General features: G+C 37.4%; 1 protein-coding gene across 1 annotated transcript; it reads right to left on the reverse strand.

Annotated features, from left to right (window-relative positions):
• Positions 1-4,325: 4,325 nt before the first annotated feature.
• LOC134675203 (fumarylacetoacetate hydrolase domain-containing protein 2-like) lies at positions 4,326-23,285 on the reverse strand. Its single transcript, XM_063533412.1, has 6 exons — positions 22,776-23,285; positions 20,246-20,334; positions 16,865-16,992; positions 15,179-15,343; positions 5,090-5,256; positions 4,326-4,617 (listed from the first exon to the last, which is right to left on the reverse strand). The coding sequence occupies exons 1-6, from the start codon at positions 23,081-23,083 to the stop codon at positions 4,461-4,463; spliced, it is 1,014 nt and encodes a 337-aa protein (XP_063389482.1). The 5' UTR covers positions 23,084-23,285; the 3' UTR covers positions 4,326-4,460.
• Between the last annotated feature and the right edge of the window lie 263 nt (positions 23,286-23,548).

Below are 23,548 nucleotides of genomic sequence, written 5' to 3' on the forward strand. Positions count from 1 at the left end.
CATCTTTAAAACACTTCAAAATCGGATCACAAGGCCTACCGCCAAAATCGAAAATTCGTTAAGATAGACCAAGAAAAGTCTGCGGCGATTTTGATAGCCCAGCACGCAATGCAAGTGTTATTTTAAACGTCAAACTTATATGAAATTATGACGTAAAAAATAACACACTTCGTGGGCTATCAAAATCGCTGCAGACTTTTCATGGTTTAACTCTAGTAGCAGTAGAGAGGAAAATAACGAGTTACGATTTTTCGATGTAGGCCAGGGGACCGATTTTTGAAATTCGACCACTCGACTTTGTGTATTTCGTTAAATGATATCTCCACTACTAGGCGTTTAAATTCTACTAATAGAATTGAAATCGAGTGGTCAATACCACTAGATTCCAAATTTCGATCGCTCGTATTTCAAAAATTAGCATTTCGCCGTTTTCCGCTGATTTTCGAGTGACGAAATCGGCCGATCGAAATTCAAAAATCGGGTCCCAGGCATGACAATCGTATAGTTTCAGATAAACGCCAATCAAAAATCAAGGATGACAGAATATAGGGTATTATACTGTTTTTAAAATAAATTATTTTACACCCTGCATGAAATAAAGCACCAGATAATTATTAGAAAAACACAGACAGAAGTTATTTTTAAACACAAGTTCTATTTAATAAATCGGATAGAAATATAAAAAGTAGGTGAGTTGACCGTGACGTCACGATGTAATATTTCATATAAATTCTATATGAACAAATCGTTTTGACAGTTCTAAAAAAGTAACTGATTTGACTAGTAGGAAAATACCCTATTGGAGTCTCCTAAACGATAATCATTTGGCTGGACCCCGAGACGCCTCGAATACCACACGCGCTACCACCAATTTTCAATAGAAGCAGTGATGTGAACGATTCTTTTTCACCCCTCCTACATACTTTTGATCAGAACAGCAACATTAAAATTCCTGGAATAATATAAATAATCCCCCTTCTTTGGCGCTGGTCGCTGCCCATTCCACGTTGAGCCCTAACTTACAAGCAAGTCATATGTTCCAAGGGCCAAGTTATGTTGGTCGTCGGTAATACTTGATTATGATTGCAGACAGAGTTTAATTGAGCTTTATGGCCGCGTTATGTTGGCGGTTCGTTGGAGTATTTGACGAGATGTATATTACTTTGAAAAATCACCATGAGGCATGGGCGCCGCCAGGATTACTTTCAAGGAGGTGCATGTGTAATAGAAGCACTCGATGCCGTCATTTAAGTACGTGTCAATGTTATTAACAATACTTAATATGCAATTTTATTCAAACAATAATAGGGATGTAACGATACCGATACCGATACGATATATCGGCCGATATAATCGGCAGACCGATATATCGGCATCGCCGATTTAAATTCAGCCGATATTACAGTTTGAAAAGCGCGCGAAACGAATGACGCTGCTAATAATTTGAATACACTTTGTTTCCATAACAAATAACCCTCCTTTTGCGTTGCCGTAGTCGGGTAAAAACTACCTAAAGTGAACTATAATTACTGATTTGGATTTACTTTTGCATTGATTGCTTGGTGGTTACCTAAATAAATGTTTTCTTTGATTTTGATTTGGCATTTTTCTTTATTAGTTTTACAGTTTTTCACGCTTCACAAAATCGAGTGTCTATTAATACATATGTATGTTTTATGCATAATAAGTATATAATTCCTTAGGAATTTGTTATATCTATTAGCTAACTACTGTGCCATTGATATCGGTATCTGTATCGGTATCGCCGATTATTTACTTCAAAAATCGGTATCGGTATCGTATCGGCAAAATCATGTATCGTTACATCCCTAAACAATAACATAATAATGCTGGCGTATTCAGGTAAAAAATATTTATTTTGTACATTTTCCTACGTGTTTTCTTTCTTGCCAGGGGGGTGCACCCCCTTGCACCCCGCTGCCGGCGCCCATGCCATCAGCTAGAACTAAAAATTTTATACTTAATAGCTGTTTAACTTTTTCATGTGTGTAGGTACACTAGTGTCCGAAATGAATGAATTGCGAAAAAAAAACCTAATTAAGCACATTTAAGAAGCTGAGATTAGTCTTAACTTAATTGATTCATCTGTGTTACGAAAATTAACTATGTAAATTGTATTTATTGTACTTAAATCGTACACATACTCGTATAAGTCTATAAGCATACGCTAACACACTTTCATGCATCTAACTTAAATAGAAATGGCTTAGCTGTCGAAACACAATGGAATCAATTAACTTTAGACTAATTACAGGTGCTTAATTACCTATGTAAAATTTTTTTGCAATTCACTCAAATCATGTTACGACCGAAAGTTCGGTATTAGGTATCAGCATCGGCTAAAATTCGGTAGCGCCAAAACTGTATTTTCGGTAGTGTCTAGCCTAAGTTTCGGTTCGGGTATAAAAATAAGGATTCGGTCGAGGGTTCGGTTAAATTATGTTTTATTTTATATAGGCATTATTTGATTTAGTCTGCAAAATTCGATATAGTGATAATTGTAACATTTCACAGGTTAAGAAACATCAAGAAGAACAGAAGAGAATAGAATAACTAAATCTTGTTCCTAAGTACTAGTGCCGCAGGAGTTGTTTGGATATCTCCTGCTGCTTAAGTGCTTATCAATGAGTGTTTAGTGCTCGACAGAGACGGAAGAGACAGCCAGATTGTGAAGATTTGAAGATCTGCAACTCAATATTTCAAGACTTGCAAGATAGAAGTACCTAATAGTTACCTAAATCAGTAGTCTGGTCGGGGTACATTACTTTGACTCTACAAGGTTACTTTGTAATGATAACCTATTTTATTATATTAATAAATTCTTTAAAACTAGGACCTACATTATGTGATTCATCGGTTTTTGTGTCAGCGTCAAGTGTCGGTTTTAAGAATTTCTTAATTTAATAAAATAGGTTTAGGTATCATTTCGTACAAATTTAGATAAAACAAATTGCCCTTTTGTGCACACATCAAAAATGCATAAACCACTCTCACGTATTGTCACCCTCAATAACCTATAACAACATAATACACCAATATATCTCAATGACAAAATTACTCTAAATCTATTCACTTCCCGTTTCGCTAGTTTTAGACACCATTTTATACGGACTCGCCTGCCTCGCGTCATATAAACGGCCTCGGAGGCCGCGCGCCAGCCCGTATCCCACTTAACTCAATAAGTCCATAAGTCCCCTTGGCATTATATTTAATGGACTATGAAAGGGAGCACGGCAAATGGCTCTTCCTGTGGTGAACGGAAGACAGCCATTGGTTCAATTGGCTGAGCTGTTCGCCAATCAGCGACGGTTTACGTTCGTAATTCGAAGATGTTGGGTGACATAATTTTTTGATGGAGTCAGGTGGATATTACTTGAAAGTTGTGTGTAGGTAGTTATACTCTGTATCTTTAGGTATTTAAATAAAAGTAAACAAAATCTACCCTCAAATGGCTCCATAAGCCAGTTAAGGGTAGATGAAAACATTACACGATCAAATAATGTAGGTTAAAGTCAGGTCGTTAAGTGACTGATCCAGGCGGTTTTGAAATTGGTCGGTTAGCCAATAAATGTTAGAACTACCCGAAAATTTACAAATTGTTTGTATACTTTTATTTAAACACCTAAAGATACAGACTATAGGATGTCTAAAATATTGGGTCTTGAAGTCTTGAATAGGTATAGCCATGGTAGCCTTATTTACTAGTAGTATTTAGACAGTTTACATTGACGTGGACTTTTTAGGTTCTTGACATAGCCTCCTAAGGCCCAGCCATACAAATGAAAAATCCAAAATTTGCCACTGCAATTTGAACCTATCTTGTAAGAAATAGAGTTGATTTTGCTTTGTATAAAAATTTAACGAAACAATACAAATGCGACTCTGTTCCATTTGGGTATGATTTAAATTTCATCGAACTGAATAAGTACTTTAGGTAGGACCTTGGGCCTTACGAGGCTAAATAGGTACTGCAACTGCACGGTACTAAGTACTTTGATTTCATCGTAATTCAAATGACGCTATACAGCGCCATCTATGCCAGCAGATAAATTGGTGTTGTAATAGGATGCACTATACAACGCCCTCTATGATGAGATGCTTAAAGCCGTAACAGACTACCGCACTAACTCTCTCGTTGTCACTTATGGGTGCGGCGCACCAAGGTCGCGGTGCGGTAGTCTGTTACGGTCTTTACAGTAGTTTAGATTTTTTGTTTTTTAAGCTGTTGGTACGTATGTTTTTTTTTAATTAGGTAGGTAAAGCAAGATAACATTCAATTGAATTTTAATAATAAAACAAATATATTATTGAACAGTCGTATTATAATATTATAAAACCTTTATACATTATAAACTATTTTATATACAATATTACTCATACAATGAAAACGGAACACTGTGCAACTGTTTCACACAAACTGGCCCGTTTTTATTGCAATCTTAGAAGGCCTCAACTCTTGTGACGAGTTCGCCGATATTCTCTATCTCGCTCTTGATGACGTCACCCGGCTTGAGGTATTCAGGGGGGGAGCGGTACATGCCTACTCCTCCTGGGGTCCCGGTTAGGATAATATCCCCTGGCAATAATGTGATCACACTGCGAAAAAAATAACAAATAATTATAAAAAAAGAACATCCCAATATAAATGTACGAGTAGGGGTGCCAAAAATCATTGACTTGTAACGAAAAACCTGAAGCCAGAGAATATAATGGCTTAGGTATGGTCGAAAGTATTAATTTATGACTCAAATTTAAACCAAAATATTACTTTGCTAATCCGCGTAAAAGATAACGTGCTAGTCAATCAGTGCTAACCCGTTATACTTAGTTGCGTATTTTTTACATGCAATTACTGTTCCCACCGTCCCACCGCAAAAATAAATACGCAAATAAATATAACAAACCACCAGATATTTATTTTTTAAGGACACTTCCTATAAAACCGAAGTTTGAGAGCGATTCAGGGACGCATCATGCTATCGCATTCTTATTTATGGCACTATCTTTTACGGCTATTTAGGGTTGTCAAGAAAGTTAATAATGTAGTTAAATAAAATAGCCCACTTACGAGGTCAGCCTCTCGATGACATCTTGTATCTTATGGACAAGTTGATCAGTATTACTGGTCTGTTTGACCACACCGTTCACAGAACACTGGATTTTCAGTTTCTGCGGGTCACCGATTTCGTCGCTAGTGGTGACGCATGGCCCGATGGGGCAGAATGTGTCCATCGCCTGAAAAGAAAAAACATTAAATTAAAAATAATAAAAAAAACTACCAAACAATGTAGTTGTTTAATTTTATTACTTCCTATCCTAATGTTCCTATGATATCCATTAGATTCATTATTAAAGTACCTTCCAAGATTTGAGAAAAATAGGTACATACGTAACAAAGCCGGTAAGTTCAATTTAAACTTATAAGCGCCACTTGCACCATCCCGCTAACCCGGAGATAACCGGTTAAACCATTACCCCAATGTCAAATTCAAATTGTACTAGTAAACATGGTAACTCCAGGTTTAACCGGTTAACCCCGGGTTAGTAACTGTTGAAAATAGCCCTAAGAGTAAGTAAATTCAACTCGTGCTCTGAGTTTTTTGAACAATTACAAATAGATGCAACTCTGACAGTCTGATGGACAAAAAGTTTGGACATTGGATCAGATCGGATAAATCTTGGAAAGTAACAATGCCATGACGGGATGGTATAAAAGACGTTTTTTAACCTCAAAAGTAGTGGTACTTAACCTAATTAACTTTTTCTTCCGAAATGCTAGGGTTCCTATGGTACCTACCTACCTATCTACGCATAATATTGCGGTACAAAGAGCAACACTCTTAACCGTCGGTCTCTGACCTCTGTCCGTCGGTGGCCCTTATACCTTTTGTAATATATGTCAACGACACTATAGTTCAGTGCTTAGATACTCATTAGGCGGAGAAAAGTTACCACCACTTCTGAGGTTATAAAATTTGTAATCTGAAAAAAAAAGGACGGAATGAGTAAAAAATCGCGTTTTATACTCACATTAGCAGAATAAACAGAGACAGAAACAGAGAGGGTGTTCAGAAAATGTCAAATTGCGGTATCCATGTAGACACTAGCAGCAATTACAAAGAATACGAAGCGAAATTGAATTAACCCCTCAAATGGCTGACCTCACAGATTTATTACTTTCTATTGGACAAATTAAGGTAACGAGGTCGATATAGTACGGCCAGCGACCAGGTAGTTACGTACATTGACCTCTCACTATAGTTCGTTTTTTTAGCATTAGGAAGAACTTGGAAGAAGGTAAGCGATTTTGGCATGTCTTTTAATTGAAAAACGCTTATTAAAAATCAGTAACTATCATTTATGAAAGCAGAAGAATATAAATGATCGTATTAGATTCATAATTGTTACATATTTGCCGTAACTTATTTTTAAAATGTGTTTTTCAATTAAAAGACACATCAAGATTGTTTACCTTATTTCTAATGCTAAAGAAAAACGACTATACATGTGATTAAAGTTGAGCTACGGTTTTACTCCAGTACTTAAATAATGATTACTAGTAGTATCCATACTAATCATGGGTAGAATAAAGGGGCCCACTGATTAACAGTCCGCCGGACGGTATCGGCCTGTCAAAACAAAATTTTGACAGTCCCGAACAACTGACAGGCCGATACCGTCCGGCGGACTGTTAATCAGTGCGCACCTTAAAAGGGTACCACCGGGAAGGGTCGCGCAACCCACGACAACTCTTATTTTCAATATCTAGGGCGAGTACGGTACATGATTAAAGATACTTAACAGTCTTGATACTTGCCAAGCTCCTGCCCCAGCTGTCTAGCATTGTTCTCCTTCTGCCAATCCCTGGCAATGATATCCTGAGATCATCAGGCAGAGTAGGAAGATAGTAAGAGGACCCTACGGTCGTTAAGACAAACTTGTTGTATGTGCCTGCGAAGTCACGTTGTCATGGAGTCACAGTTTTCTGTGACAATAGTCTTGACTTTACCTCTACCTATCTATAAACTCAGGGGTCTAAAGCTTCTTACCTTGCCAAGCAGGAATTGTCCGGCATTCCACTCTTTCTGCCAATCCCTGGCACTGATATCTTGAGCCACAGTGTAACCGGCAATGTAGGGGAACGCGTCTTTCTTACCTTGCCAAGCAAGAATTGTCCAGCATTCCTCTCTTTCTGCCAATCTCTGGCACTGATATCTTGAGCCACGGTGTAACCGGCAATGTAGTCGAACGCATTTTTCTTACCTTGCCAAGCAAGAATTGTCCAGCATTCCTCTCCTTCTGCCAATCCCTGGCACTGATATCTTGAGCCACGGTGTAACTAGCACAGTTAGACCAGCGGTGGAACAAAAATGGGTTTTGATAACATTAAAGTTTTTTCTTTTTTGATATGTTATTGTAAGCATGTTAAATAACATTCATGTAAAAAGTTAGAAAATTTTAGGTGGAGCGTTCGGCCATATTTAAATTTTTAATTTTTGCTAAATAACTATGTAAATATAAAATTAAAGTTACAAAAAACTTTAACATATTCAATAACACTTTAATTTATTCACACTATTCGGTTTTTAGAAATCTGGAACAGCTGCTTTCTGGTGAACGTAAAAACAGGAATTATTATGAAAATACAGAATTAGAGTAGCTGATATTGCAAAATTACGATATTATCTATCAACTTAGTATACATGTAAAAAGTTAGAAATGTAGACAATGTGCTTGTCTAGATATTGATTTCTCGTTAAGCAGTATAGCCAATATTGAATTAAAGTTTGTAGAGTTAATATTACACGGTCATAATAAAGATCTTACTTCTCACACAAAAGATTAGAAATATAAAATCACGGCGACACTAAATACTGATACGTAAGTATGCATTCCGAGCTTATATTAAGTTACATTTCAAACGCGCGGCGTTTGCGCGCGCCGCGCTGTGCGCCGTGGCAGGAGGCAGCGATCGACGGTCGCGGGCTAGCGGTTAGCGCGGTGCCCTTAAAAATACGCAAAGCGTTTATAAAATTATTATCAATGGTAAATAGTTATTTTACACAGTACACTAATGGAAACTTACCTTCCCTTATTTATTTCTATATGTACTAGGGATTGCCCGCGGTTTCGTTTACGTAGAATTCGTTATCGTGTTAAGTACAGAAATAATAGATACATTTGAAAATTATTTTAGGTGCATTGTCATACAGATAACTACCCTTGTTAAAGTTTTCTTCAAATTCAATACACAGGTGTCATTTCAATATAATTTTGCGTAATTTGGCGCTTTTAGGTTATAAATGACTAGCGACATATATTTTTAAGAGCGATCATCTCCGATAATATTTACTTTATCATAAAATCAATTTTTATTCAATATTTATCATTTTAAAGTCAATATTACCAACCAACTGATCCAATTTACCTACGGTAACAACTCAAAATTTGCATCAAATTAAATGCCACTTTTCTTATCCGTTACGAACAATCAAGAGGGCCTTTACGAGCTGATGTGGTGAAAATTTTATTTAACCTTCGTCCCTTGAAACCTTCACTACGCTCAAGGTTCAACTTTACGAACCACTAACTACGCTCGTGGTTCAATTTTAGAATGTTTGAATTTGTGAATGCCTCGAACAGCCAAACTGTGGAATGAACTGTCCGATACGACCTTCAAACCTTCAAAGACCCCCATCTTAAAGGTCGGCAACGCGCTTGCAACCCTTCTGGTGTTGCGGGTGTCCATGGGCGGCGGTAATCGCTAACCACCAGATGATCCGTCTGCTCGTTTGCCTCCTATTTAATAAAAAAAAATGTTTCGCTTGTTTGGGTATCAATATTAGCACGAGCGGTTAATCAACAACTTTTCCCCTTGTAAAACAAATAAATAAGGTAGATGAGGTGCAGGCATATGAGGCCCGGCGGGTAACAAGGCCCAGCATTCAAAAATAGCAGTTGCTCCCTATTATTCCCAATTATTCTGAATTTGTACTTGTTGCTAAGAAGGCCCACTGTCAGTGCAGGTAAAAAGGTCTAGTCCCGGGCCTTATTGAACGTATGAGATGAAATATTAGATTAAAATATTTTAAGATAATTTTCAATATTTTTAATCTCTTATTAATAAGGTCGATTTGAAGAAACTTCTATGAAATTATGACTTATAAATAACACTTGCACTGCGTGGGCTGTCAAAATTGCTGCAGACTTTTTTTGGTCTAACTTTTTCACTTGCTTTATTGACCTAAAGACGTTTTAAAGAATCAAAAAGTCTAATAACATTGAGGCACTTATACTTTTTAAAGGCAGTAACTAATTACAAGTGACTTTTTTTTGTTAATACATAGGTAGGTATTTACGATCATCATCATATATTTAAGAGTATGACTCTTGTCGGTGGAGCAAATTCCATGTTTGGCGGTCCTCCGCCTTCTCTTTGACAGCCCGATACGACACGACTTGATGATCTTTTCCTTTATTTGATCCATGTACGTTCTCCTTGGTCTTCCCCTCTTCCTGTTTGCTTCAACTTTCCCTTCTATGATATTTTTGATAAATTCGTCGTGTCGTATCAGGTGCCCAAGCATCCTTCCTCTTCTATTGTCTATAGTTCTTAACAAACTCCTCCTCTCTCCTACTACATAGGCCACACTGAATGTTTTGCACTACTGGCCACTGGTAAACATTTAAATTATGAATTGTATATTTAAAAAAAATACAGGCTTTTAATTATGGAATGTGACAAATGTTGGCGACAAAAAGATCGTCTTTTGTTTTTAATGGCTTGTCAAAGTAAGTCAGTGCGTTGAACGTGGCTTTAACGCGAAAATATTTTTAGAGCTATGATTTTGTTATGATTTTAAAAGTTCGCTTACTCCGCAAGAGTGTAGTGCTTGCCTTCAAAATACTTTTGGGATTGAAGCACCACATCTGAGCATCGTGAGGCGTTGGTATGGTGAATTTAGTAGAGACAGTATTATTCTAGATAATGATTTTCGTGAAGGTCGACCGTCCACGGCGATCATTCAAGGAAACGTGGCTACTGTGAGACGACTCATTGAAGAAAACCCACGAATCACCTATGACGAAATTTGAGGACAATTAGGGATAGGTATGAGACAAATACAAAAGATTTTACAAGAATATTTAAAAGTCGGGAAGCCTTGTTGTCTTTGGATTCCTCACGAATTAACTTCAGTCCAAAAACAGGTACTTTTTGACTGGTGCCGAGAAATGCTGCGTAAGTACAAGCAAGAAAGTTCAAATGCTGTATATAACATCGTTAGAGGAGATGAAATCTGGATTTACTGCTAGGATCCGGAAAAAAGGCATTAGTCCAGTCAATGGGTCTTTCGAAGGTGACAGGAGGCCCATAGAAGTTCAACAAGCCAAAAGCGTTGCCAAACATTTTGATCGTCTGTTTTTTTTAAACGCGACTTTTTTGTACCGTACTTTTAAATAATAAAAGAACGTTAAATACTGAGTAGTACACTACCATTTGTGTGCCCGCAGTCATTGAAAAAGACCGCGAGAGACGACCGAGAAGCCGCATCCTCCTGCGTCATAATAATGCGTCCACCGATACCGCAATAAAGGCAAAAACATTTTTTAATTACGAAAACGTGGAAAATGTCTCTTATACGGATTATAATCCAGACATTGCACCCTGTGACTTCTATCTATTTCCCAAAATTAAGGATTTAATTTGGGGTTTGACATTTAAGACCCCGGATAAGGCAGTTACTACGTTTCATCACCACGTCGAAAACATGCAGTCAAGTGATTGGGCCTCATGCTTCCAAAAATGGTCTGAGCGAGTGAATATGTGCATAGAATGTAAAGGGAAACATTTTGAGAAGCAATAAATGTATTATTATGGTTATAAATGATTTTATTCAAAAGTTACGCAAAACTTTCAGTGCGGCCCTCGTATGCGTAAAACCTCTTCGTTAGTTTTCTTTTCTTTTACGATAGAATTGCGAAAAATAGATATTTTGCAACGAGTGACGAATTTTAAAACATGGTCAAAGGGAGTGTTTTAACGTGCTTATTATAGCACCGGTCGTAATGTAGCACCAGATGTACTGTAAAAATTATGTTAAAAGATAATACTTACTGTTACGAATAAATATTTTTACTGTAATAAAATATCCCACCAAACACATTTTCATGTAAATTTTGTTGCTAAGACGAAACCATAAGACTCGCACTGTCAAAAAGTTGTCAGATCTCTTGTCGAGCCAAGCTTCAAACTCTACAAGCCCTAACTTCACTAACTCTACACCTTAGTCAAAATATGTGGCTTGGCTGTTTCGCTACCGCCACATGGGCATAAGGTGAAAAATTTATTAAATTCATTATTTTTAGGGTTCCGTACCTCAAAAGGAAAAATACTGAACCCTTATAGGATCACTCGTGTGTCTGGCTGTCCGTCTGTCACAGCCTATTTGCTCCGCAACTACTGCACCAATAAGTTGAAATTTGGTATACACATGTAAGTCTCTAGCCCAAGGACATACACGTAAAGTAAATAATAGAAATTCAAATAAAGGGGTCACTTTTGAGATGAATGATAAATAGAAGAAAAAAAACTATATCTTGTTATAATTAATATAAGAGAATTAGAATATGAATTAATATAAGAGAATTTTGTTAGAATTTTAATTAGTATAAGATAGATATGTATATTGTCATGTTATTTTCTCGAACTCCCCATCGGCATACAAACCTCCTCAAGGTTTTGCCCACGATGGGTCTTGTAATAATAATGTACTTTATTTAGCTTATTGTTCAATAAATTAAAATATATATATATATATATATATATATCAAACGAAGGGGCTCATTGTAAGAATCTCAGATATATTTTTTCATAATTTTAAAATAAATAGTTTAGAAGTTATTTAAGAAAATACGCAAAAAATGACCATTCCCCCCTCCCCCCTTATCTCCGAAACTACTGGGTCTAAAATTATGAAAAAAATACACATATTAGCTCTCTTCCTATAGATGACAGGAAAACCTATTAGAAATGTGCAGTCAAGCGTGAGTCGGACTTAAGTACCTAGTTTTCCGATACCTACGGGTTTTTTAAAGACTACTAACTTTTCTCTTAAAAAAATATATTGTTAAAAATTGTGTAATGTATAGAACCCTTGGAACGCGAGTGCGACTCGCATTTGGGCGGTTTTTGTATTATACTTACATACAATAGTTCTTGTAGAAACGAAACGGCCAAGCCACACACTTTTGGTGTAGAGCTAGTAAAGTTAGAGGGCTTGTAGAGTTAGAAGCTTGGCAAGAGATCTGATAACTTTTTGACAGTGCGAGCCTTATGGTTTCGTTTGGGCAACATTGTACATCAAAATGTTTTTGATGGGATTTCACTTCTTTTTGTAAGTTGTTTATGACAATCTTCCATCCCCTAATTTAAAGGGTTGGGGGTGATTTACTATTAAAAATCCTGAAATAAGTATCTGGGGGCATCTGTTACACAATGTACTTCTTACTGATTCCCCATATAACCCTTCACCCCGTAAGGGTAAACTTTGGGGTTGAAATCTGCCTTCACCCCGTAAGGGTAAACTTTGAGGTTGAAATCTATTCTATATCCTTCCCCATGACAATACCTATCTACATACCAAATTTCAACTAAATCGGTTCAGCGATTATTGATTTCCCATACAAAATTAAACCCCATCTTCATCCCCTTAGGGATAATTTTTTTTTGAATTTATTTGTTGTTTGTGTACTAAAACTATCTTACATACCAAATTTCAGCTTCTTAGAGGACTTCAGGAAGTACCCGGTATTGATGATCATCAAGTGAGTGAGTCAGTGACGAAATCGAAGTTTTTAGATATGAATAAAATCTAAAGTATAAGAGCTATGCAATTGATATGCTTAATAAGTCCGAGAACTTTGTTTGTCTGGTATAATCCAACCCCAAGTTATGAGGGTTCCAAAAAACGACGAAGCGCTTCGAGAAAAGGTAGATAGTGCCCTTGCGCTTTTCTCGTCTTGGCGGGGGCACTGCCGTGCCCCCAGATGTTAAAAGATGAGACTACTGTAACTAATAAAGATTTATGTTTAGTTACCTACTATTTTGGCGTAAACTAGACAATTTTTATATCTTTAGTTATTAAGACCCAAAATAATTATTTTCACTTATTATAAATAAATCCTCCTGTTATGAAGTATCAAATATTGTTATTTGTATATGTATAAGTCTTAAGTTAAAAACAATAAAATCTGTTATTACCTACTGTCAAAATGATTATTTTTTGCGGGATTAAGTAATACACTGGTAGTGTTCAATAAGGCCCATAATAGGACTTTTATAAAAGGTATATTTTCCAAGAGTATCGTAATATTTTTATAACTATTTTGGTATAATGAAGAAACTTAAATAAATGAGAAACCTATTCGAGTGAGTTTTTCATACTTCATATCCTGTTTATTAAAAAAAAATCATTTTAATTTAAGGTGGGCTGTATATAGGCATATACGGCCCACACGGAATATACAATAAGGTAAGTGAGGCCACTTACCTTATTGTATATTCAGGATGTATACCGTGTAATATTGATCAGTTGGTTTATACATATTATGATATTGACGTTGAATAGGACAGGACATGACAATAGGAACCAGAAATAGGTATAGTTGGTCAAACCAATTTGTCAGTAAATAAAAACAAAAAACTATATTCATCCTTTTCTTTTGGGTGCTAGTACTAGTGTAAGTCAAAGATAGTATGATGATTCTCCCTGTCTATGTTTGAAATGAGACAGTCCTTTGACAACCTATGTATAGTAAAAAATAGTTGTGAATATCTTGTACATTTTTATTACAATATTAGTCAAGATAATGAAATATAGCTGGTCAAGCAAATCTTGTCACTAAAAAAAGGCGCGATATTCAAATTTTCTATGGAACGATATCCCTTCGCACCTACATTTTTCAAATTTGCCGCCTCTTTCTACTGACAAGATCTGATTGACCAGCTGTAGGTATTTTTACTTAATAAGATATTTTAATTTCACGTAATGTCCGCATCTAATTTATATATGTGCACGGTAAACAAACAAATGAATGATAAGAAAAGACAGACAGTGTTACTGAGCGGGAGGTGGGGCGAGGGGCGAAGTATAGGTAGGCTATGATAGGCTCTCGAGCGCCGCGCCGGCGACTGACGGACCAGCGCGGCGTATGTATGAATTTCGCGCCTTTTTAACTAGATTTTACTATTACAATGCAAGCTACACACAGAAATTTCTTACTTTCCATAATATGGCTGCGTATATTATTTTATAGTAATAGACTTATTTTTACAGACTCTAATTCAATATTAGATCTTATAGGACAAAAAACGTATATTAATTCTAAAGCATATATCTTATTCTTCTAGCTTTTTAGCTTGCCTATTAACTTATAAATTTAGATATGTTGTTGTGGATTTATTAAACTTTAATTCAATATCGACAAAATAATAAGCTAATTGTAGTTTGACAAAGAAGCACGTTAAAAAAAATTCTAATAATTTTACATTATAAAGCGTCATACATATTATAAACAATGGAACTTAAACATTGCACTTTAATTCAATATTAAAAAATCATTACTAAAAATATATAAATACCTAATTTATATCTAACGCTCGTTCTAACTTTTCATCATATATAGCATATATGCTTAAAAATATGTCCTATATCAGATAAGTATCACTTTTTCAACTTTAGAATTATCAAAACTTTTAGTGCAAAAATCCGGTCCCACTATTGAGCTAAGTAGTCGAAAGCGTCTTTCTTACCTTGCCAAGCAAGAACTGTCCAAATGTCCAGCATTCCTCTCTTTCTGCCAATCTCTGGCACTGATCTCTTGAGCCACCGTGTAACCGGCAATGTAGTCGAAAGCGTCTTTCTTACCTTGCCAAGCAAGAATTGTCCAAATGTCCAGCATTCCTCTCTTTCTGCCAATCTCTGGCACTGATATCTTGAGCCACGGTGTAACTAGCACAGTAGTCGAAAGCGTCTTTCTTACCTTGCCAAGCAAGAATTGTCCAAATGTCCAGCATTCCTCTCTTTCTGCCAATCTCTGGCACTGATATCTTGACCCACGGTGTAACTAGCATAGTACTCGAAAGCGTCTTTCTTACCTTGCCGAGCAAGAATTGTCCAGCATTCCTCTCTTTCTGCCAATCTCTGGCACTGATATCTTGAGCCACGGTGTAGCCGGCAATGTAGTCGAACGCGTCTTTCGCCTTTACGTCGCTCGCTTTCTTGCCGATGACTACGGTTAGTTCAACTTCCCAGTCCACTTTCTGTAAGTAATTAAAAATAATAGGTTAAGACGAAACAGGAGCTGAGGTTTAAATATTTTAGGTAAATATACCCGTCTCGCTAACGGAAGCAGCTCATAAAACTAGTGCGATAAGGACAAGGCGAAAAATCCTGCGTAAAAATCTCATAAATCGAGGTTTCGTACTCGACTGTTTCCTCCTCCAAAACTTAACCAATCGTAACCAAATTTGGAAATCTAAATGATTATGAAATTATCTGTGTCGGACCGTTTTGTTTTTTTGGCTAATTGATATTAGTTTTGAATACTACGCCTCTCATTGCGGCATAGTTAATTAGGCCATTTTGGCCATTTTTGAAGGGCTCTAGCGCCTTAAAAAACAATAATATCAAAAAAAGCTAAACGGTCCGACACAGATATTGACAATATTAATCTGTGTTGAACAAATCATTGTTCTATCTTCAAAACCCACGGAGGAAACAGTCGAGTACGTTTGTATGGAGAAATGACCACTCCTGTTGGCTCTTAAGGATCTGAAAGTAAAAGGAAGTCATCATAAGTAATAAATATCTGGGAGACCGATCTTTGCTTGGAAAACATATAAAAACTCATAATTGCACGTTTTCCCAGAGATAAGACCTAGCTAGATCGATTTTTCAGCCCCGAAAACTCCCATATAGCACATCGAAATCGTTAGATAGATAGAGATGGGTCTGACACGACTACTCCCGTTGTGAGTCGTTTGTCCCCCCCCCCCCCCCATTATTCCTATTTCAACTGCACCATTATCTGTCTCGTGTCACGTCGTCCCTACCTACTTGCCACCTACGCGGTATGAGTTACATGCTCAATTTGCTTCAATAATTGACCCCAATTTGACGAGAGTGGACCCTGTGATTCATACATAGGCATCTGACACAAGAAGTAGTACTTATCTACACTTATAAAAAAATTACACTTCTAACAAAATTATAAACTTGCTAAACTGTGTCTAAGTTGCTATACAAAATACTCATATAGTGTGCTTATAAAAAATTTACAGTGTTTCTTTTTTTCAGGATCCCACTGTTAGACCTGAGCAGCAGAGCGACACTTTTGTGCGACATAAAAACATCATTAATATGTGGGTATAGAAGCTAGTGAACACTGCCGCTCTCGCAAATATCTGAGGACTTGACGCGAAAAACGAAAATTTCCTTATCTTCATCTCTATCCCTCGAATATGCAAGCGTGATAGAGAAGCAGATAAACGAAATTTCGATTTATGTTTTTACAGGGACACCCTGTTAACCCTTTTCCAGGACGCACCAATTTACAAACAAGCAAACAAGGTTTTTCCAAAAATATCCAAATATATTCCAATCAATCCAGCTGATTAATTAGAAGACATGTCACATTTCTCGAATGTCCAATCTAGTTTAAACCTTAAATCGGAATGCTAAAGTTGAAATCCTATTGGCGCATATGTGGTCGATAAATCATACTATGCCTGTAAAAGGGTTAATGGCACTGCACTTTAACATCTCAAATTAGTAATACCAACCGATGTAGACTTCCGCAGTCGCACCGCATCCTTAGGCCCGACGACGCAGCTGGGAAACTTGCCGAAGATCATCGGCACCGCTGGAGGCGTCAGGTTCTGCTCCTTGCAGTGGTCCATGTAGTTCAGGCCTTAGAAGAGATATGAGCCAAATATATTACCATTATATAACTATCCAAGACGTGAACGGCAACGGCGACCCTGGCTAATTCCGAACGTGCAGCTCTGGGACCTCAGGGCTATAACCGCGAACACCGAAGTTCGCAAATTGCGGGTATCTTTCTCAGTCACTTTAAATTATGCCTTAATTGGAGTAAAAGAGATTGAAATGCCCGCAACTTCCGAACTTCGGTGTTCGCGGTAGGCCCTCTGATATGGCTAGCAAATCCGAACTTACTTTTTAAGACTATCGCACGTGGGGCAGTAACGTTGACCACAACTATATTATTATAATTATATTACTCTTATAAACCTGGCGAAACTAATCATTCTTGCATAGGGATTTAGAGGGCGATTGCGGTGGAGGAATAATTCCGGAGCGATAATTACATATAAATATGAAAGTCTAATTTTGATTAGAAAACACTGAGAAATGTAATTTTTAATAATACCTGTCTGTAATACGAGTACATCTATTAGACTACGTCTTCAAGCTATGTAACCTCTCAACTCCCATGGGTCTAAATTTGCCAGACAAAAACGAACGAACGAACGTAGGAATCGGTGGATAGCAAGGGGTAAATGTGATATAAGTAGGTAGCAGTGGCGGCGCGTCAAACATCCAGGCATATTATATATAGGCAAGCCGGGGCTAATTTAGATTACATATTTGCTTTACAACTCTGCTCAAACGTCCAAAAACAGGCAAGTCGGTGGGAATTGGCTTTTATAGACGCGCCGCCACTGGTAGGTAGCTAGTGTTAGCTACTACCGAAAATACTCTACTGTCAAAGTACAACTAAAATGGCTCTCTATTTGCTACCAACAACATTTTTAGGCTGCCCTTCCTGAGCGCCTTTTTGATGAGGCATGCAGTTTTCCAGCTGAAACGAGGAGATAACCTATGCTATTTGTTCAGGCATAATAGAAAAATGTCTATCGGCTACGTAATTCAAATAGCGCCACACACTATACAGCCACGCCACTCGCCGGTTAGCTCCCTTTTCTGCCACGGAGGGAACTAACCGGCGAGTGGCGTGGCTGTCGCGCGGTTGATGCAAGCACGGCGATTTCCCGCGCTATTTGAATTACGTAGCCGATAGACATGTTTCTATTATGCCTGAACACTATTGGTTGTTTCTCGCAGGTTTCCTCTTATCTCGCCTTAGTGAAAGGTAGCCTCAACTGGTCATTATGACCTTATTTCTATGCAAGGTTTACAAAATATCACTTAGAATGGTGCACTAATATCAATATAAATAATCTACGCGAAGATATTAATGAGTATAATGACCTCAGTAATACATCTTATCTTCAAAGCATCTTTAGGGCCTATGACGCAGCTGGCAAATTTGCAGAACATCATGGGAACGGGAGGGGGGGTCAGCTGGTGCTGTTCGCAGTGGTCCTTATAATTAAGCCCTAGTGCAAACGAATTGTATAAATAAAGAAATATGATTTGAGCCTGATTTTATAAAGGTATAGTTGCGGAGCAACGATAGCGGAGCGTGATTGATGGTACTATTTGCAGCTGTTACATATATTTGGCTCGAGTCTTGGTATTCTTCGAGCAACACCGGCTTCCGACACATCTTTCATATTATGTATCTACCTACATACCATAGAGCAGCGGTCGGCAACCTGCGGCCCGCGGGCCGCATGCGGCTCGTGAACCTGTTACTTGCGGCCCGAGTGCCGCCTTGGCTATTTTGTATGTAATAGTGACAAACGACAATGTCTCATAAAGTCATAAATATTAACAAAGTACGGCCCGCGTCACCTCCGTTAACTACTATTTGGCCCTTGGCTGCTAAAAGGTTGCCGACCGCTGCCATAGAGTAAAGAAAGAGTGGTAACACCATACATCCCCATCAGCCCATTCATAATAAAAAAAAACATCAGTTTTCTTACAAAAACGCGCGTTATTTCGTTGTCGACATCTAGCGCCGTGTAGCGGAACTATCAGTACCCCTACTCGACACCAGATGTCACAAGTGTATATAGCTATAGCTACTGACGAAAAATGTATTATTAAAACAATTTACAACTAATATTATAAGCAGAAAGGGTTGGAAATAGACTGCCAGTTAATCCGCTTATAATATTAGCTGAAAATTGTTGAGCATTAGAGTTTTCGTTCGCCGAGACATCTATTGTCAAGTAGCAGTACCTACTGATAAATTCCGCTACATGCCGCGCGTTTTGGTAAGAAAATTGATGTATGGAATTACCACTCTTTCTTTACTTATATTACTCTATGCTACGAGTCATCATCCATCATCATTTCAGCCTATATACGTCCCACTGCTGAGCACAGGCCTCCTCTCATGCGCTTGGGCTATAGTCCCCACGCTAACCCAATGCGGATTGGGGACTTCACATACACCTTTGAATTTCTTCGCAGATGTATGCAGGTTTCCTCACGATGTTTTCCTTCAACGAAAAGCTAGTGGTAAATATCAAATAATATTTCGTACATAAGTTCCGAAAAACTCATTGGTACGAGCCAGGATTTGAACCCGCGACCTCCGGATTGAAAGTCGGGCGTCATATCCACTCGGGCACCACCGCTACCTAATGCTACGCTAATGCTACGAGTACATACATAGATATTATTTTAGCAGTGACAACTCTCAAGTGTTTTTTGATATCTTGATACTGATGATATTGATGGAATACCGTGATATCTAATGCAAATTTATCAGTATTATGAAGATCAAACAATTCGATTTGAATATGTGTATACTTCTAGCTTTAACAATAAAGTCGAAAGACAAAGTAAAAACCTCTGACAGAACTTATGTACTGCACTGACTAACCCCCTTATTCATAAACGCTTACTAAAGTTGACAAGCCGATAATAATCGTTTGTCCCTTTCCGACGTATCATAATGATGGAAAGGGACAAACGATTATTATCGGCTTGTTAACTTTATAGTTCGTTTTTTTAGCATTAGAAATAAGGTAAACAATCTTGAAGTGTCTTTTAATTGAAAAACACATTTTAAAAATAATTTACGGCAAATATGTAATAATTATGAATCTAATACAATCATTTATATTCTTCTGCTTTCATAAGTAGTAGCTACTGATTTTTAAAAAGCGTTTTCAATTAAAAGACTTTCTTTCTAATGCTAAAAAAAACGAGCTATATATATTTTTAGTAAATGTTCATGAATAAGGGGATTTTGAGAGTTGCAATGTAGGTAGTATAAATGAACATACCTATGCAAAGAACTTTGTCCATGCCAGTAATGGGTGCCTCCAAGTTAACTGATGATAGCGGAATTGATGCTTCCTTTGTTGACTTTAGCCTGAAATTAAAAAGTTTTTTGTCAAAAAAAAATTTTTTTATGCATAATTTATTGCAGACTGTACTTTTCTTTTAAATGTCAACTAATACTCATCAAGAAAGTATACACAATCAGGCGTGGCTCACTCCGCGATTTCGTCGCTTTACTACAGGTAAGTATAGCTAAAACTACAAACTACATCCGTTTGACCCCAATTTTGGGGTTTGCTTCAAGCCGCGCGTGGCGCTGTCGCCACCTAGCGGCCATATCTGTGCTGATCGTGACAGACGCGTTTTGTTACAGAGTGAGTCTTCTGTACTTAGTACTATTATTCTGTGACACAATACATACACAATAAGGTTAATTTTTTTTATGACAGAGATCCTATGGTCTCCATCATTAGATCAGCTTGGCTGGCCAATACCATCGCCCACACTGTTAACTATGCCTCGATGGACCCTATGCCTTTTGTAATAAGGTCCATCAATGTACAGTTCACTGCCCCTGACGCACATGTGCGTTCACCGTCATACAGGTTTGTTCCTAGGCCACGCCCCCTGGCAGTGAATGCGTTAGGAGTGTTGCTGTTTGTACAGTCGCTATCATATATATCGGAGTGGCCAAGGCGCTCACAAATATCTGAGCACGCCTCCGGAATCATCCTGAGGGTCGTGAAGTTGGAATCTCGACACAATGTGAATTTTAATCCTTTTGTGCTGAGCGTTCCGACTGAACAACTAGCGACCTTCACCAAGGAGGAGTTTTGGCCGAAGGGTGTCAAGTTCCGGCGGTTCCGCGGCCGGCTCCCTGACACTGCGGGGTTGCGAACTGCATCGGAGCCATAATTGTGTTTTTAGTTTTAAGATATATTTTGTATTAATATGTATGCTAGTTTTAAGGTATTTATCTATGGGCCAATAGTTGCCTGAAAATAAATGTTTTCATTCATTCATTTATTCTATTGTCAAGGCGTTAGAGTGCTTGTTCAGATATTGTGAACACCTTGGCCGCTGCGATATATATGATGGCGACTGTACTGACGCTATGGAATGTCTAATTTAGCTAGAACCTTAAATGGCGTAAATATTTATGGAGCATGACTGTACATCACACGAATTTCATGATTTTTGACCCCTCCCCTCTCCTTGCCACATAAGTTATTTTTGGTTTAGCAATATGATGGGCATGATTGGTGGTATTGATATTTACTGGATCAAATTTCATTAAGTATTGCAGGACTAAACTACTTTTCAAGGTAACAAAGATGTATTAAATGTATGTAGTATAAAAACTAAAATATATGTCTCAATATTAAAGAAACAGTGATAAAATCAACATTTATAGAGTGGTTTATCTACTTCTTGATAAAAGTGACATAGATAACAAGAATGCTACAAAAATATAGATACAATGCTATTATTTTTAGTTTGTGCATAGCATGTTGTTTATCTATTTGATTTCCTACCTTATTGCAATGGGAATAGGGTTAATATTACAAGTATCATGTAATCTGGTGGAATTTTGTAACTATTGACTTTATTTTATATGTGTTAAGGTAGAAAATTAAATGGGTAATCATATGTAAATCATATAAAGCATACACTAAACTTTAAAGTACTTTGAGCAGGGTTTTAAAAGAATAGGTAACTAGTTAATATAGTTGAAGTTAAAGTTAAAGACTCGTCATCCTCTGCTTTCTACACGGTCGTCAGAGACGCGTTGGACAGAAACCGGTGGAGACAGATCATCCGCTCCAGATGCAACCCTGATACTGACCACGATCCTCAGACATGAGGGACCGACCAAAGAGAAAGAGATAGTTGAATCCAAGAAAATAATTTGTTACAAAGTTAAACCTGCCATCGCCCAGTATGATTGGGCATAGCTTTGTTTACCTTGAGCTCTCAGAAAATTAAAGTCCAAAAGATAATTGTTTTTAGGGTTCCGTACCCAAAGGGTACCTATTACTAAGACTTCGCTGATTCGCTGATAAAGATTTAAGTGGGGCTCCCATACAGCGAACGTGATTTTTGACCAAAGTTAAGCAACATCGGGCGTGGTCAGTACTTGGATGGGTGACCATTTTCTTTTTGCATTTTTTTCCGTTTTTTTTTTGCTTTATGGTACGGAACCCTTCGTGCGCGAGTCCGACTCGCACTTGCCCGGTTTTTTTTTAGGGATTGCCATGGTGTAAAATTATCTATGTAAAACCTAAACACCTAAACACATTTACCCCGGGCAGGCTCAAAACCAGGATAAAACAAAGGAAACCCAGATGTGTATTTTTCTATGTTTCTGTTGCACCAAAAGGTTGCCCCTTTGTCCGTTTTATTACCAAATTAACCATTTCCTAACAAAGGAGTATTAAATTCTCTTGAAAACTACACTTTTGTAGCAACTACACAAGGTTTATTTTCGTTTGAACTGTGTACTTACACTTAACATAAATATACAATACTTACTTTTTCACTTTTTCAATGTCACCACTCTGCAAAATACCCAAGAGGGTAGAGGGTAAACTGGAGTTCAATTTATTTATATCCACGACATTGCCTCCTTCTAAAAACCCCACCCTTACTTCTGGATTGGAATTCTGCGAGAATTGAACGAGTTTCATGTTTGTGGCGGGAGTTACTGATAAATGTCTGATGCCGGTTACTGCCGAGGAACTATTGACTGTTTCTCTGGGTAAAATGTGACTTTTTATTGATGATAACGCAGTCCGCGACAACAGCGTAGCACTACGGCCCAGCAACGCATTTCCAGCCATGGCCAAGGTCAATTTATTCACGGAATTACGTAAACTGTATGGTTATGTTTTTAACTAGAATCAAGGTTTTAATTGTTACGTAACAGCCGGTTGACGCCAGCCGTTTGGTACAGAGTGCAAGAATTGTTCAATTGGATGCTGAATACAGATATGATTACTTTAGATTAAATAAATAAGATAATAAATACGAATATACTGAGAACTGAGAAGTTGTTATTATTTTTTACGGCGCCCCTTCAGTACGTTTCGGCATTTATGGTTTTCGAACGCGCTTACATTCTTATTTCTTATCATTTAGTTGTTATTTTACATAAACTGAAATAAGAAATAATACTTCGATAAAGCATTTCCCTTTTTACACGAAATAATATAATTGAGTAGCTAACAAACGTAACTTTATTGAAGTAATTATAAATTATCTACTGCAAGTTGTGGTATTTAAAATTAGTATCTGAATGATCCTCT

The sequence above is a fragment of the Cydia fagiglandana genome, chromosome 21 (assembly GCF_963556715.1).
Source record: "Cydia fagiglandana chromosome 21, ilCydFagi1.1, whole genome shotgun sequence".
Lineage (NCBI taxonomy): Eukaryota > Metazoa > Arthropoda > Insecta > Lepidoptera > Tortricidae > Cydia > Cydia fagiglandana.